We start from the raw sequence: 18,293 nt of genomic DNA, 5'->3' as shown, positions 1-18,293 counted from the left end.
AGTCTCCAGTCCCTGAACTTATATTCCCATGATCTGTGCCTCCAAACACCTTCTTATCCCTTGCTTATTTTAGAGTAAGAAACAGGAATGGAATCAATTTCTCCATATTCATAATTTTAAGCAGCCTGATAGATTGGCAACATTTCAGGTGACCCTTTTGACTCAGAAAAGGGTATTGCATGTCAGATACTTTAAAGAAAAATGAAAAAAGTGTATGGAACATCTGGTATTTCAAATATGGTCTAAGTTGATTTGGAGACAATTTGGGTCTGGAAGATATTATGCAGTTCTATTCAGGATGAGATCATCTGATTCATGCTGTTTTCATAACGAAATTTCCCTCTGGAGCAAAGAATCATATGTGGTTACTAAACAAGCAAGTGTTACTAAGACTTCTTTAATCATCTTGGAATGAAGCTGACCAAGGTAGATTATATGAGATATACATATTCATATTAATTGTGTGTATATATGTATATTTATCTACCTATCATATATACCCAAACATATATTCAAGCATTTTAGATCTTGTCTATCTATATGAATACTCTAGACAAAGGAATGACATTTCTAAATAATTCCTCTCAGCACATGGCTGTCTTAGAAACCTAGTGGAATCTGTAAAGTTTCCCACCCCAATGGATATATTTCGATTACTCTCTGACACAAGATTTTATTAATAAATTGTTTGAAAGTTTACTTCATTGCCTGTTTCCCAATCTTTATCAAGATCTGTACTGCCAAAAAAAGGTAGATTACAAAGGCACCCTTCAACTTTTATATAGTTTGCCAGCTTTCTCAGGTAAGAATATATAGAATTAGTATATTTAAGATTTATGATTAATCATTCCTAATAAAATGGTCACATTTCTTTTTATTTGCTCATAAGAACAAAAACTTCTCATCTCTCACTTACTCAATTTTGACACACAGGAGAGGAAGAATGAAGAAAAAGTCATTACCACCCATCTGGTCACCCAAGCTGGGGCCCAGTGGGCTCCTTATCCCACCTGGCCATGCTTATTATGCTCCAAGTCCTGTTGATCTCCTCTCTAAAACCCATACAGTCTGCTCATCTCCACTCCAATGTTTGTGATCAAACTGTCATCATATCACCCTGAGACCACTCTTCTAACTGACTGTTTTATATGTCATATCGCTATTCCCACAATTGTTTTAACACATTGACCACTGACTGCCACACTAGAAAAAAAAATTTTTTTCTTGGGGCCATGGTATTTTATTACAAAAATAGAACAAAAACTTTGAAAACAAAATGATCCTTTCTAATTTTACAAAAAATCATTCTTTATTGTTTTCTGTGTGTGACTTATATGCAATTAGATTGTTAATATTGATTGTAACAATAAGAACATCAACAAGTAAGATTTTCATGAACTGCAGGGTTTTGCCCAAGGGACCACCCATCACATAACATGTATGCTACAGCATTGGGAGGGTGAGTTGCCTGCGCACCACAAGGCTCCCAAGGTAAAGAGATGTGGGAGTTACATACACATCACAAGGCCCTGGGCTCAAAACTAGCATGAGTTAAATAGTATTCACATGGCAGGTAATGTGTTAATAAACCTAAAGATGATCATAACTTTTCCCTTGCTAGATGCTTTTAATGAGTTCAATGAATGTCACGCTTCTTACCAAGCTAGGGCACCACGGTAGCTTCTCCCACTTGCCTTTCTCATACTCTTCCCTTCCAACCACTCTCTGTTTCTAGGGCAGAGAAACATGCCTGGATCTCCATTCCCTTTCTCTGATACCTGCCCAAATCCTCCTCTCTAATGGGTCTAGAGACCTAATTCTATTGTCAGTTACTCTGAGATACTTTTCTCAACTATACCCAACAAAGTACTTCTGAATTCCTATAATTTTGGCACAAATTCTATTATTTAGTCCTTCCTTACTATATACCATGATTGTTTGTACATCAATGTACCATATCAGATTGAGAGCTTCTTATTCATATTTGAACTCCTGATGTGTGCCACAGTGTCTGAGATTTATAGTAGTACTAGAAAGTTTTATTTATTTATTTGATTGTTTTAATTACCAAATGATCTTTAATATAGCATATTACCGCAAGGAATTTTCATTGCTTTTCATAAAAAAGTCTTTGGAAGGGGTAGTGATAATAACAGCAGTAGCTGATTTTTATTGCACACTTACGTTGCCAGGCATGGTTGTAAGTATTTTGTACATGGATCATCTCATTTAATCCTCATGACAATCCTATAAGAGTCTGAGATACTATTAATATACATGTTTTCACCCAGATGAAGAAACTGGAGCTGAGAGTTGTACCTTTCTTAACTATTATTACCTAAACATAGGTCATGGCATGTAAAACCCTGATGTAAATAAATGTTATGTAGTAAATCAGTTTTAAAAAATAGAAAATAATATAATTTTTAACTTAAAACCAAAGAATTATAGTTCAAGAATAAAACAATTATTCTATCTTTAGTTGTCAGTATCACTTATCTAAAAGGAAACAGGAATAAAACTCTTCACTGTACATTCTAGGATTGATTTCCACACCCTTTCATCTTTTCGATGCAGGAAGTGTAAAGTCAGAAGCCCCACATCAGCAGTCCCTTTTTAGCACCAGGAACTGTTTCATGGAAGGCAATTTTTCCGCGGCGGTATAAAGTGGTGAAGGGAGGTGGGGACGTGGAGCTCTGAGGTCAGTCCCTAACAGACCCTGTACCAGTTCCCGGTCTGGGGGTTGGGGAGAGCAGACCTACGTGACTCTCTATCATGAAATCCACTATAAGCCAAATGGTCTGAAACTTTTTAATTCACACACAGTAGTAAATAATCACATAGACTATTCTGTTAGGAATGAAAAGGAAACAAGTGATCTTTTGCCTAAATATTTTACAATCAATTCTATTCTGTAGGTAGTGGGTTAATCTTCCTGGAACTTAAATGAATTAAATTTAACGATTTCTTCCAATCTGTCCCTACATTTCTTAAGACAATACCAGTATTAGGTTAGTGACAAAGATATTGTCACTAAGGCAATTTGTCTACTTGGGTGTGAGATGTAATTGGGTTGTAGCAGATTATCCAAGACATCTATACCTCAATAAATATGGTAACATAACTAAAGAAGAACAGAAGTAAATCCTGCTGTATTTCTAAGAAATAATAATGAATTTTTTGTTTGGTAGTATACCTTGAAGTATTTCTGATTATATATATATTTTTTTAATGAGCACTGGAAGGTTGTGATGGTGGAAGTAGTAGTAAAAAATACCTCAACTATCATTTGTTAAGATCTACTTGCCAGCCACAATATATATATACCAACATATTTAATCCACAACAACCTATGGGAAAGGTGTTATCATTCCTATTTCATACACAAGGAAACTGAGACTTGGAGAGATTAAGTAACTTGTCTAAGATTACCCATCTAGCAAGTAGCAGAATGAGATGTGCACCTTGGCATTTGTGACTCCAAATCCTGTGTTTATAACTATAAAGCCACCAATTTTTTTCCCTCAAAATGAGACTTAATAAAAAATTAAAGAATAGTATTCCTCATGTGTAACTTCTCTATGAAGATTGATTTTGATCTGAAAGACTATTGCTCACTAGCCAGGAGTGCCTCTTCCTAGATAAATCTGAGATTGATTATAAGAAACATGAATGTCTGTATACCAGTCACACTAACACTGAAGCCCCTAAGGTGATAAATTCATACACACACAAGAGGATCCTCAAAAGAATGGAGTGTGAGTCAAGGAAAATCTCCAGGGTCTTGATGCAAAATAGATAGCTTTCAATCCTATAGCAAGAGAAAATAAATTTTAAAAGAGTAAAAAAGAAACACAAATGAACAAATTATATCTCAAAGTTGAAAGACCTTTATTCAAAACGAGTAGACTTATCACTAGTACTAAACATTATTTGCTATATGGAAAATTCTACACATTATGTGGTAGTCAGGGACAATAAAATAAGGTAAAAACTAAAATATTCTTTTCATTTTTTTTCAACTCAGTAAATTTCTAGATTTATAATACCTCTGTATTAGTTACAAACTATCTCAAAATTTAGGGATGATATCATTTATCATCTCACAGTTTCTGTGGGGCAGGAATTTGGAAATGGCTTAAGCAGATGGGTGGTCTCAGGGTCTTTTGCAAGTCTGCAATCAGGGTCAGCTGGGTGGCAGCCATCTCAAGGCTTGAACTAGGGGGAGCCCCACTTCTAAGCTCTCTCATGTGGGCCTATCCACATGCTTCACAATGTGGTAGCTGTTTTTCCCTATGGCAAGTGATCTCAGAGAGAGTTAGAGAACACAAGACAGAAGCTGCAGTCCTTAATCTCAGAAGTGACACCATCAGTTCTGCCATGCTTCGTTCTTTGGCAGCAGCTGACCAGGTCCAGTCTACACTCAAGGGGAGGGGAATACACAAGGATATAAATATGAATATGTGGGAATCGTTGGGGACCATCTTAGAGGCTGCCTACTACGTTATATCCTCTTTCCTGTTTTGATTTTAAATCCCAAGACTAAGTGATTTGTGATGAGAGATATATTACAAAAGGGGACAGGGGGACAAGGGATGCTCATCTATTATACTACCTTGCCTTTATTTTTTGCCGTTTCAAATATTTAAATTCTTTTGACCCAAATGGACATACTAAAACTGAGCTGTGTTCCTTCCTAATAACTATTATTACTTATCCCCCTCAATTTGTTAGTTGTTCACTCAGTAAGGACCAGAAGACAGGGTAGAATACGATATTTAGCCTTAAATCTCATTTTCTTTTTCAACATATACATACTTATACACAGTAGCATACACATACACACATACTTGTGTTACAAGACACAGTTGCAAACCAGATTATTAAAATATCATTCAAAATATGAATTGGTCAGCAAGAAACTTTCAGAAATATATTTAAGAGAAAACTTTCCCAATTTTTAAAATATGCCACAATCCTCCTTAAAGAACACAGAATAAAATAAAAATGGAAAAAATTTATATAAACTCCATTTTATTATTAATACAGAAATCCATCTGGAGATGAAGTTAAGTAAAAGAAAATAAATATAGCACTTTTTTGTGATATCAGAATACAAATTACTTGATTCAAATTAGGTAGTATTTATAGTCAGCAGTTTCTAACTTCCCAGTAGTACTTATCTATTTGAAACCCAATGTATTCTTACAATATTTTTCAATAAGCAAATGATAAAAAGAAATATATTCTGTTTGCTCAGTTTATGCTGGTTCCTTATGAACATTTTCCAAACTGACTACTATTAGATTATTTTTATACTATTGTGTAAAGGAAGTAACTTGAAATGTTCACCAATAGGATACATCTTCTGTGGACTTTACTCATAAAAGGCCTCCTCCTGAATCTGTCTTTGAAAAAGACAAGGCAAGCTATAAAAATGTCACAATTAACAGGCTATGATTGCAGCTGAAATTGCTTCTTAACTAGGATTGGTTGACCTCCGGCTGTACTGAAGGACACTGTAATGGCATGTGCTTATACACAGTCCTCAAAGCCTCCTATTTATTAGCTATAAAAGGGATTCTAAAAACTAGATTCCAAAAGGCATCTGCAGGAGTTCCTTAAAAGAATCTGGATCATGGCAAACATTCCTAATTTGGTCTTGTGTCACCACCTCCACAGCTGGCTCCAAAGAGTGGATCTCACAAACAGCTGCATTAAGAGGCCTTTATTAAGACTCTTTACCACAAAACTTGAATATTGCCATCATTCTTGCTATGCCTAAGGGCTATAGTATTACTTCTTGGGTAGTAACCCATTATAACATGTGGGTTAGGGCATGGGGAGGGTGATTGTACAATTAAGAAATTTTTTGTCACTAATGCCCTAACTAATTAGAACACATACAAGGAAACAGGATAGTACCGATATGTTTTCACAGACTGGAGAATTAGGGGAAAGGCTCAGGGCATTGGCTGAAAGAGCCATTAGAGGAAGCTGTTCAGGGAGCTGCAACGGAATCCAAGGAAACCTGGAGAGTAAAGCCCAATAGAGAAGGCACAGCAAATGGGAAAAAGGGTGCAAAAAGACAATCTTCTCATGTTCTACTTTTGCCCAGGATTAGCAACAAAAACAAAGTATTACAGCATGGACAAGGGTCCTGGAAACTGGAAAAGCAGGGAAGGGATGCAGGAATCCCTACTGCAAGGTCTCTATGCTTGCTTGTTTATTTATTGTTTAGCCTGTTCATACCATCCCTTACTCTGGAAAATCTGAATTATGTTTACATGGTGTGCTGTGTAAATGAAAGAGCCTTAACTAATTTATGATCCATCTTTTGAATTTCGATCTATTATAGAAGTGGTTTGGATTACTATACTTTTTGTCCTCTATTTAGACTACAGCACAAGAACTTACCAACTAAAGAAGGTATAAAGACATCATCTTAGATTTGTCTAGAGGATTAGGGGAAATTAAACAACTTTGAAAATAGGCATATACCACCTATTTACAAATAGAATGAAATTTCAGTTACATGTTAATTTAATTTTCCCTAATCTTGATGGAACAAGCAAAGAAATAAAAATTAGATTTGTCTATATTAGAAAGAAGGCCACTCTCAAGCCACCAATAATGTTAGAGAAATTGCCGTATACTGATTCTTGATCCTTTCATACATACAAAGGACTATAAAGGTAATTCAGAGTGGGAAAAGCCTCCTATAAAACTCCTTTCATAGCTTTCACTGTGGTAAACTGAGAAGACTTACATCCCAGCAATAGAAGGTATCAACAATAGAGGGGGTATCAGTTACAATTTGTTGCCTAACAAACTATCCTCAAATATAGTGGCTTAAAATAACAACCATTTATTTTGTAGTTTCTGATCATGATACTCGGCTCATGCTTTTGCAATCTGGTTCCTTGGTCTGGGTTCAGCTAGTTGGTTCTTCTCGGCTGGTCTGGCTTTCTGCATATGCAGTTATCTTTCAGTAAGATAAGAAGAGATGGTCGAGGAGATCCTCAACTGAGATGTCTGTCCCATGTGGTCTCTCATCCTCCTGGAGGGCAGCCTGGGCTAGTTCATATGGTAACATCAGGGTTTGAAGGAAGTAGGTAAAATTAAGCAAGGTCTCTTGAGGTTCAAGCTTGGTACTCACACAATACCACTTCTACTATGTTCTATTGGCCCAGGTAAGTCAGAGGAAAGTTCAGATTCAAAAGAAAAGAAAATCAACTCTACTTCTTAATGGAAGGTGCTACAAAGAATAGTGACCATTCTTGCAATTTTCCACAGAAATTCTAAGGAAGATTCTGATCAGGAAAACGTACCAATTCCCAATACTGGACCAGAATACTTGATGATATTCAGTCAAGTGCTTCTTCCAGAGAACCCAATATAGTTTTGAAGCTTTCACACAATGACTTGTACATGAGAGATACTCAAACAAGTTCTGGAAATGATTACTCACAAATTTTAATTCTATCATAAAAAATTAAAATCAGAATAATTTTCAAATTAGCAAAAGGAAAATAATGAAATATAATAATTTATCTCACAATTATTGAATTTTAAAGAAACATTTTTTTATGTCCAACAAAGCACCAAGTAGCAATTTGTTGATAGTATGCCATGATAAAATTCTCGATGACATATTAGGATATCAGTTAAATAGTACGAAGATCTATGCAGGATTTTCTTCCCTCAAGTCCGAATTTTTTGAAAATTATTATACATTTGTTTATTGTCTATGCATAGGCACCATATTTTGTGCTTTAAAACATTCATCTCAATTATCCTTATACCCTTGTGAGGATGAAACCATTTTCAGATGAGAATACTAAGGTTTAGAGGGTTAAGTAATTATCCCAAATTCACACAGCTAGTAAGTGCCAGGGCCAAGAACCAAACCCAGGATTCTAAAGCTGATACTCAACCTTGATGCAATTCTGGTTCTCTGAACGTTTACTTATTAGTACTAAGGTCTGGCTAACTAAACAAAACTGATAGGAGAACATGAATAATTAACACTGATCAGGCTAGACATGGTGGCTCATGCCTGTAATCCCAGCATTTTAGGAGACTGAGGTGGAAGGATAGCTTGAGGTCAAGAGTTCAAGACCACCCTGGAAAACACAGTCTCTACAAAAAATTAAGAACACACACACACACACACACACACACAAAACTTAGCCAGGCATGGTGGCACACATCTATATTCCTAGCTACTCACTTGAGTCCAAGGGTTTGAGGTTACAGTTAGCTATGATCATGCCACTAGTGAGATCCTGTCTCTAAAACATACCAAAAAAAACCCAAACGAATCAAGCATTTGCTATATGTCATGGACTGTTCTAAGTGTTTACTTACACTACTTCATTTAATCTCACAATAATCCAATAAAAATGCATTATACGTGTTACACAGATTAGTTTCCTGAAGCCAAGGAGTAACTGTTGCCAAAGTACCAGGCAAGTATCAAAGGTGGGATTCAAACTGAGGTCTGGATATGTCAAAGTCTGTGCTGCTTCCTTTAAACTCCCTAACTGTGTTCCAAAAAAGTAGACAACAGTGGTCTGTAGGATGATCCTATCCACTGGCTTAATTTCATCTGGTCCATGTGAAAAGTACCAGTGAATAACATCTCTATTGTTTTACCTGTGACATTGTAAAAGAATTGTGGCATTAAACCACCTCTTGCCTCTTTTTACCTTTAAATTCTGCCTATTTCTCTTGAGATAACTTTCTATTCCCTTACCACAAGCAGAGTCTAACACATATTATTATTTGAATGTTTGTGGAATATATTTTCAGTTTGGTGCAGTATTTAAAAGGTAATATTTTGTAACTCCCCTTAAAAATGTAGAATTCATTTCCTAGAGAAATGAATTTTCTCTGGGGGGAGATGGAGCTCAAGAGATGATGCAAGTGATGGGGAACAGCTGTAAATACAGATGAAGCTTCCCTTGCTTGTGCTGCTCACCTTCTGTTATGCAGCCTCCAGCTCCTAAATTCCATGGAAGACAATTTTTCCAGGAACAGGGGATGGGGGAAGAGGGTGGCAGCAGAGCTCTGCAGCCGGGTCCCTAACAAGTTGTGGACTGGTACTGGTTTGGAGCCTGGGGATTGGGGACAGCAGCTGTACAATTTTTCAGAATAGCCAAAAACAACACTGCTTTGAAATATCAGTAGTTTGTGGTACTACACAGAATATCATCTCAGAATAGACTCTTGATACATTAGACACTTTCAGAAAGTATCCTCAAATTTCCACATTCAGCAATCCTTTAATAGTTCATGTGACAGATTAAAGAAATGGTCCCAATTCTTCATTCTCATGTAGTAGTAGCAATAAACATCTACATCCTTGCCTCATAGTTGCTAGAGTGGACTTTTCCTCCCCTTGACTTTGGGCTTGAACATGTGAATGCTTTGGCATAACAAGAGAATTAAAAGGAGTAGTAACTCCTTTTATACAGGAGTTACAGTAGTAACTCCTATAATACAGCACGTCCTTCACTGCTTCAACGTTTTGTTTCAGGTACTCACTGGTCTAACACAGATGAAAATGTGATGCCAGTGTGGTCCCAACCTGTGGAAACCAAGCCTATACCCACTGTATTCCAGCATGAAATTCCTCCTCTATCTCAGCAGATGACACTATGTATTAAATAATCATCAAAGTTAGGGTAGAGGAGTAGCTCCTTAGCAGTGGGCTAGGTTCCTGTACTAGCTTACTGACACCCTTCTTGAATTCAAAGCTATACCTTGGGAAAATTATAATTTACTGCATCTCATCTACTTTGGCTTTATTTTAGAACAATCAAAATTGAAAATGTTAATGGTGTAAATGCCACACAAGGGTTTACTGACTTCATAGCCATGGACCTTTGGTTCATGCTATTTGTTCTTCCTAGAATGCTTTCTTTGCCTAATGAATTCTTATTTACTCTATAGGACTTGTTTTCTTGATAAAATACTCCCAAACCACACAAATAAAGTTAATTACTTCTGCTTCTGAGACTTCATAATAGTTGTTTGTATTCCTATTATTGCAGTGCTACTCAAAGTGTGGCAGTCTGCAAACTGTCAGTCACTAGTCGTTATAAGCCACCAAGGAACTGAAAGTAAGCAATTAGGAACTATTATGCACTTTGGCCTTGTATTTGTCTTTTGTCTTACTAACAAATTTTTACTGTGTTTTTAAAAATATCAGATCATGATGACTTTTGTAAAAAAGAAAAAAAAAGGGTCCTCATCACAGATAAGACAAATTGTATTATAGCACTTATATCATCTTATCCAGCATTATAGTTAATTATACACATATCTGTCTTGTCCACTAGATTTCTTTCTTTCCTTCCTTCTTTTTTTTTTTTAATCTACCAAAGATGCTGTCACAGTATATTCGAGAATTCAAGTTCAATAGGTGATATGGAAAGAAATAGAGTTTAGATTCTGTAGTCTTAAATTTAAACTGCACTTTTAATATATTAATACTTTATGAAAAAAACAAAGGGTAACTTTTTGTTTAGCCCCCAGTTATTTTTATTGTAGGCCAGTACCTCATAAGGGAACAAACAGATCCTTTATACTTTTACTTTGTGACTCATTCTATCAAGGTTGTCATGTTATGCTCATATAAAAACAAAAATCCACCTAACATCTGCATGATCATTTTGCAAGGAAACATGATATCACTTTATCATCAAACAAAACAGGGGAAAAGTTCACTGTGGCTACAGACTTACTAATGGACGCCACACCAAGGCATCTGTTCTAGGTTTTCAGGCCTCTTTTTTGCTAGGGTCACTGCAGATAAGAAGCTGTGCAATGGACACTATGAAACTCCTTTTTACAGTTTTTCATGGTAGTCAGACTATCATAACAATAAACACAAGCTGAATCATTCATAGTTTGAGGATGATTCAGCATTTCAGAGATTAAATATATTTATATAGTAGTAACCTTGCTGTCATTTAGCAGATGGGATCTCAGCAATCCTCTCTGGCTAGGTTCTCATAAAGCTCCTCCTTCCACCATTCTGACAGACTAAAGATCAAAGAAATTGGCAATTCTAAATTATGCTCTTTTAGTTTTTTGAATATGGTCAAAATAAAAGCAGTGATACCCAGAACATTATAGTCATGCATAACCTTGTCTCTCTAATTCCCTATTATTTAAATAGGAAGTTAGGTAGACATGGAACTTAGAAAAAAACAGATAAAACCACTCTAAACCATAGCTCTTTTATAAGAGAGCCAACAATTACAGTTGCGTAGTTGAAAAGCATAACCTCTAAATTTAATCCTCTACTAGCTGTGCTTGAGGAAAACTTTAATATATGGATATTTACTCAAAGTACAGTGGTTAAGTTATTGATTACTAAATTATTTATCTTTAAAATCATGAAAATCTACAAGGTTTTAAAATCTGTTATTAATTTGGTTAGTCTTTTGTTCTTCTCCTTGAAAAAGTTTATTTCACAATTCATAAATTATATATTTTCTTGAACATCATCACCTCATATATACTGCATATTAATGATCTGATAAACAGATTTTTAAAAATCATAATTTCTCTTACCATGATAGTAGTTACCAAAAAAATTAGCAAAGACTGCAAACTGGAAATCCAAGAATGACTCTTATAAGGAATCAATCATCAAGAAGGCTTAGTTTGTGTGTTATCCATTTATGATTTTTTTCACATTCTAATATATAAATAGCTGCTTTCTCATTTCTTTTTCCTTTGCCATTAATTAAAACAAATGAAATAAGAATCCCTACTACAAAGTTTGCAAAACCAGGAAACAAGCCCAAGAATTCTCACCAAAATTACTCACTGTCTGTGTTAGAAATTTAATGTACTGCTGACATGTAAAGGGCTCACTAATGGATATAATCCCAGTTGTGCTTACTTACAATCATTTATTTTGTCATTTACTTTCATTTACTTTGCTCTATCATTCCTCACAAGAGTATAAGTTCTGTAATACAAGTTCTGTGTCATTTTTGTTCATTCCAAAGACGCTTTGAGCACTTTGCTGCTAGGGGAAAGAGGTTTAGCCTACATATGCTGTGTGTAAGGTTTTCTATCAACTGTGGAGTCCCTCTATAGTTCCAGATCCCACTGGCTGAATTCACAAAACAAGAGCCAAATGCAGGGTCACTATTACTCAGAACCATATTTATAGCTAGGAGGCAGCATTACTATTGGCTCACAACATTAGCTGGGAAGTTGGAAGAATCTTATTAGATATGGTCCAGGATATTACTGGAGCTTAAACCATTTCTCTGCCTGTAAAATCTCCCAGGAATTCCTTTTTACAATACTTTTACTTTTTTTTTGACTCTGCGTGTTTCCAAAGAGGGTCAATGGCAACTTACACTAAAGGGCAAACATACGACTTGGATAAAGTATAAATAAAATATAGAAAACTTGCAGGATGGTAATTTTGTTGGAATAGAATCCACTTCCTCAAACATAATCCCTTTAAACAAACAAGTAAAAATGTTGAAATGTACCTCATTTTGTTTCCTTTTTTATAATGGAGTTATTCATTCAACATATATTTAATGAGATAGAAATAGAGATTTCAAGACTCAGAGGCTAAGTCAGATGACAGAAGGAACATGGATTCTGCAGATAATGGTTCAAGTTCAGATAAGGTTCTTCACTTTCAGATTACATTATCTAAACTTCAGTTTCTTCATCCTGAAAAATGGGGCTAGTATCTACTTCATAAGATTGCTTTAAACAGCAAAGAAACCATGCAAGTATAATAAGGTATGAATTCATCTCTCAAGAAGCTTGCAATTTAGGTAAGATGAAACATACAAAGATAACTATAATCTGGGGGTGGAGAGTGATGAGTATCCTATGTGTTAGGGATAACATACTTTGAGAATCCAGGAGAAAAGACCTGGCATCTAGGCAGGAACATGGAGAAAGAGTTCCTAGAGGAGTATGTATCATGAAGGGGTGACCTGGTGGTAGTTAAGGATGGGTAAGATTTAGTATTGTAGATGAGCAATGAACTATCAAAGTCCATGGGGTGAAGTGATGGTACACAGGTAATAGCTAGTAGAGAGATAACCTATTTCTACCTTATAGTATAGCATAAATGAAAGAAATCAATAGGAAACCTACTATTTTTTTTCTTAACTATTAGTAATATTCAGGGAAACTAAGAAAAAGTGACTTTTCATATTCTATCAATGCAATGAATCACACCATGGGTTAGAAGAGACAAAAGCCCAGCTAAGGACCACTTCTTTTCTCCTGCTCTTATTCTGAGAGACAGAATGTCCACCTCAAAAGCAAAGCTCTGGATGTGCCTTGGCTTCCCTTAACTCCTGGCCCTGCCAATAATTCCTGCAGCAAGGATGGCTTCAACATTATATCCAACTGTAGATTTGAGCATTGAGGTCACCATATACTTGACTTTCTCACTTCAATCAGGGCCCACCTAAGAGAAAAGGCTCATTCTAATTTTTAATGGAAATAATCTTTGTGGTTAAGTACTTTTTCCAATTGCAATCACTTGGTTTCACTATGCTTTTTGTCTAATGACAGTTTTGAAAACAAGTTTGGATGCAGAGAAAGGGGATTTTTAGTGACCTGTATTGAATCTAATTTTTCAAAAATAAAATTAAAGAAGTAAAGAAAAGAGTCCTAAGAAAAGTATGCAAGATATTAGGATGGATCAAAAGAAGGAGTTAGAAAGGCAAAAAATGAACAAGGTAAAATTAAAGCCCTGAAGCAATTCCAGGCAGTATAAGGGAAATTACTGAAGTTCTCTTTTTCTGTGGTATGTTTTTAATTGAAAAAAAAAAAAAGTGATTCTCATGGGAGAGTAACACAGAAAGGAAAGAGGAAAACAGCTGGCCGTGGGCCAGGATTTACCATTCACCACAAAATGAGACTCTGTTTCTGTTTCTCTAAAGGCCATTGTTTTTTTCCAAGCAGACATCCACTCTACTTAACACAAAGTCAATAACGATGAGAGAACTTGACACATAAGCAAAAGGTCTAGATGTGTAACTCAGAAGACAGAGCAAGGACATAAAAGTCAAATTCTGTTCTAAATTATTATTAAAACAAAAACTCTGTATAATCAAAGTAGCTCCCATATCCTAGCAACAAATCACTTAACTTCAAACAAAACAAAATATAGCAAAACCTAATTGTAAAAATTCCTTGCCTTTGTGATAGTGGGTTTTAACTGGTAATTATTCCCAATTTGTGCAAATGAGGTGGACAAGTTCTCCTTTTATGAACCAAGAAGCTATGATAGTATCATCCACCTACCTAGGTCATTGTGTACTATGAACAACCTTCTTTAATTCTTTTTACACGAAATATTTATGTTTAAAACAATAACATTTTTCATCTCTCTGGGGAAAATTCCTTATGAAGTCAACAACATAAGCATTTTAGAAGGAAAAAATGTCCTATGTCTTAACACAGAAGTCAAATTAGTTTTACTTAAATGGTCATGTCTTTGTTCAAACTTCCAACTTGCCTTTTCTCAAGGTACACTCAAACTATCACTTTCCTTATATTCCTATGTCAAAAAACAAGGGAGACTTAAAAACTAGGTACTAAAATAGGGTAAGAGGGCTCTGCATGTAAATCAGAGATAATCTGATAATGTTTCCTTCTTTGGGTGTGTTAACAACAATTTCTAAGAGGTAATATACAAATTTCTTTTTGAGATTAGAGCTAAGACCATAAAATGTATTCCAGAGAGTTCCAAACTCTTTTGTGCTAGGGAACATTTTGTCAATCCACAGACCTGATGGTCTATCCAGGGTCCTACAAAGCCAGAGAGAGGATGTGGTTTGCAGTCAAACTGAACATCTTTGGGGTCTTTTAGTGGTTTCCAATTCACTGGTTGAAGACTCTGTTCTAAGAATTACCAGTAAAGACAAAGTAGTGAAATAGGGATTTGTTATTGTCTTGGGATTATCTCTAAAAGCTATTAATGTATGGAGTCCTTTTTGAGGGGTAGGGGTAGAGAAGAGGGTCATAGAGGTTAAGATATTTGTTTAAAAAAATAACTTTTTAAAGGGCAGTAGAAGAACAAAATTATGCCATATGTCAAGAGCATTATTTATCATAACCCACATTTGAAACTCCAAGGAAATTGTTTATAAATAATGACTGCATTTCTCCTTAGTAAGCACATATAATTCTTAACTTTGAACTTTTTCCCTCAGAATTACTACCTGTCTCAAATTGTTTCAAAAATATATTTGGATGTTGATTTTTTCCTTTTAAATAGACTTTATTTTTTAAAAGCAGTTTTAAGTTCACAGCAAAATTTGAGCAGAAAGTACAAAGTTCCCATGTACCCTCTTTCCCCTGACACTCACAGACTCCCCCACTATCAACATCCCACATCAGAGCAGTACATTTGTTACAACTGATGAAACATGTTGACACATAATTATTTCCAAAGTATATAGTTTATATTAGGGTTCACTCTTGGTGGTGCACATTCAATGGATTTTGACAAACGGATAATGACATCTATCTATCATTATAGTATCATACAGAAGTGTCATTGCCCTAAAAATCCTCTGTGCTTTCCATCTTCATTCCCCTCTGTCCTAAAAGATGTTGACTTTTAAAAAGTAATGGTCGAATGAATACTTAAAATCAAGGACAAGACATCCCGGACAAGGCACCCCCTCTCCCAAATTTTTGACAAGTTCTAAAGTAAGTTGCTCTTCAAAGCAAAAATGAGTACAGTGTTCATCAACACGAGGCTAACTAATCGGTAAAATGATTTTCTGGTGGTAAGCAAGATTAACAAAAATATTAGTGTTACTTAAAATAAAAAGAAAAGAAACCAAATGGGAAGAGAATAGAATACAATCAGATTACTCTTAGAATTGATGTTTTCCTGTTCTTGAATTCCCTTTTGAGTGCTTGCTAGTTTTAGCCATAAGAGAGGAAGGAACTTTTTTCTCACTGCAAGTTTTTATTAGTCGACAAATTCCTAATCTACTCTTTTGCATTTCTGTACATTTCAAAAATTCAATTCTGGGCATAAAATAGCATTTATGCTCAATTCAGGGACTCTGCCTTTAGAAGATGAAATAATATTTTGAACCAAAAGTGGGCAAGAGAAAATTAAGTCTCTATTTTTCCCTTACTCTCTCCGCAAAACTTCCTTCTTTGATAAGGGACAGCTAACTTAAATTTACCACAGAGTAAACATGAGCAATTCCCTGGAACGAGACCATTTACACAGAACGATACATTGGAATGTGACATCAGCATTCCTTCTGAGTCATAGTCTGGTCCCCACCCCTTTCTCCGAGGCGACACGAGGCTCCCCATAACCAGGGAGTGGGCTCAGGTAGGGCCGTGCGTGGGTCCCCATGCCTGGGAGCGAGCAGTCAGGCTGGAAACGCGTCCCTGCGCTGAAGGACGGTGACAATCGCCCTGTGGGGCTGGCTGCCAAGCAGCGAGAAATGCTTCTTTGAGAGATAACTCCCTAAGAGGGAGGCAGTGCTTTGGCAGTCAAGTAATGAATGACTTAAAAAAAAAAAATCATCACGTTACAAGTTATCACCAGCCCGCGGGTGCGAAGGAAGTGCATTAAATCAGCACTCACTTCAGAGGCCTCGGGCAGCCCAGCTGGAAGGGGAGGAGGTCAGGGCTGTCAAAGCCACAACAGTGCCCCTAAACCACAAAGGCGTAATAAAGTTTAACTTCCTGAACCAGGAAGAAGTGTCACGGTCTCGCCCGAACTCGCCCTAATCTCGTCCTTTTCTTCTGAGGCGACACAAGCGAAAATAAAACATCCTAAGGAAACTTTCAAACACCTCCAACCGTTGGGGCGTGGTGACACGGCGGAAAAGTCTTCCGCGACCGTACGCGCTCCCGACTCTCAGTCACTCCCTGGTTTCGGGAGTTGGCGGGGCCCCCCCGGCACCTCCTCTACCCAGAGGGGCGGGAACCTGGGCTTGGGCACCGGAGACCCAAAGCCCGGCTCGCGCCGCGCAACCCGCGCGCCCCACCCGACGCAGGCAGCCAGGGGGCGGCGCAGCCGGGGGATCCCGACGCGACGCACCGCGCGACCAGCGCAGGTGAGGCGGCCGCTGCCCGCCACCAGCGCCCGCCTACCTTCTTCACTTTGGTCTCCAGGTCCATGTTTGTCAGAGGGGCTCCCTCCTGGTGTCTGGGATGTCACGCCCAGGCTCTGCTGGCCTCCGGCTCCACTGACGAAACTGAAGGGAGAAGCTGCGGCACTCTGGCTCCTCAGCCGCAGCTACTCACCCGGCGCCGTCGAACTTCCGCCGCCCGGTCGCTGCAGCCGGCCTGCGGCAGGGACCCGGGAACAAAGAGGCCCAGGCAGCCAATGGCAGCCGGGGCAGCGCCGGCCGCCTCCAATCACCGAGCGCCGCACGCACCTTCGCGGCCCGAGCGCCGCGCGGGCAAGGTGAGGGGCGGGGCCGCGTCAGGGGCGGCGCCCTGCAGAGAGCGCTCTGCAGCCCTGACCTGGTCTGTGGAGGGTGCGCCGGGCGTCTGCCTACCGGCTTCTGAGGACCTGGGGTCCAACCTGCATCCAGCCGAAGGTGGGGCAGAGGCCTTTCCATTTTGGCAACTTGTACTTGTGTTTTCCCAGGACCTTTGATTGGAGTCAAAGGGAGTAGTTAACCCAAAATTAACTTAGTTTCTTTTCAGGGCAAAGAGTAAAACAAGAGACTGGGGAGATGGTTAGAGAGTCTGCTGACAGACTTCCGGGCCTAATTTCACTATTGTGGTGTGGAGATTCCCTTTTCTCAATTGCTTTTCTCCATAGTCCCAAACACAAGCGAGGAACCTCATCTCACATCCAAACATCAGGGAAGATTGTTGTATTGTTTTCTGAGCATTGGATTGTTCAAAAGTGAGGAGATGTAAATCACTTCAGAAACAGGTTGTGCCATTTCTTTGGAGGTAGGGGCTTGCCCTTGTCCCCGGCTATGTGTCATGATGCGAGGCCGCTCGTGTGTCTTCGTGCTTTGACGAAGCAGAGTTTCACAGTCAGCTCAGCAACTTCGGAGCACCAGAGCTGGATACATTTCATGCTCTCATTCAGGAGCAATGGCGATGAATACCATCAGATTGGTAGATCTGGAAGGGATCCCAGGAATTACTGAGTCTGGCTTCCTCCTTTTCCAGGGAACTGAGGACACCAGCCTGCAGCGGGCTGCCTAACGTCTTAGCTTGTTTGGGACAGAGGTAGTACTCATGAGGCTAGGCAGCTTCTCTAGTATGTTTGGGGCCAGAAA

General features: G+C 37.9%; 1 protein-coding gene across 1 annotated transcript in view; it reads right to left on the bottom strand.

Annotated features, from left to right (window-relative positions):
* The window catches only part of TES (testin LIM domain protein), a 44,213-nt gene extending 26,793 nt beyond the window's left edge, over window positions 1-17,420 (bottom strand). The window contains exon 1 of the mRNA XM_012761107.3: window positions 17,143-17,420. Within this exon, the coding sequence (XP_012616561.1) occupies window positions 17,143-17,169 (27 nt within the window). The 5' untranslated portion in view covers window positions 17,170-17,420. The remainder of the gene's footprint in view (window positions 1-17,142) is intronic.
* Between the last annotated feature and the right edge of the window lie 873 nt (window positions 17,421-18,293).

This window comes from Microcebus murinus, chromosome 9 (assembly GCF_040939455.1).
Source record: "Microcebus murinus isolate Inina chromosome 9, M.murinus_Inina_mat1.0, whole genome shotgun sequence".
Taxonomy (NCBI): Eukaryota; Metazoa; Chordata; class Mammalia; order Primates; family Cheirogaleidae; genus Microcebus; species Microcebus murinus.
The sequence above is the reverse complement of the archived record's forward strand: the minus strand, read 5'-3'. Positions and strand labels throughout refer to the sequence as shown.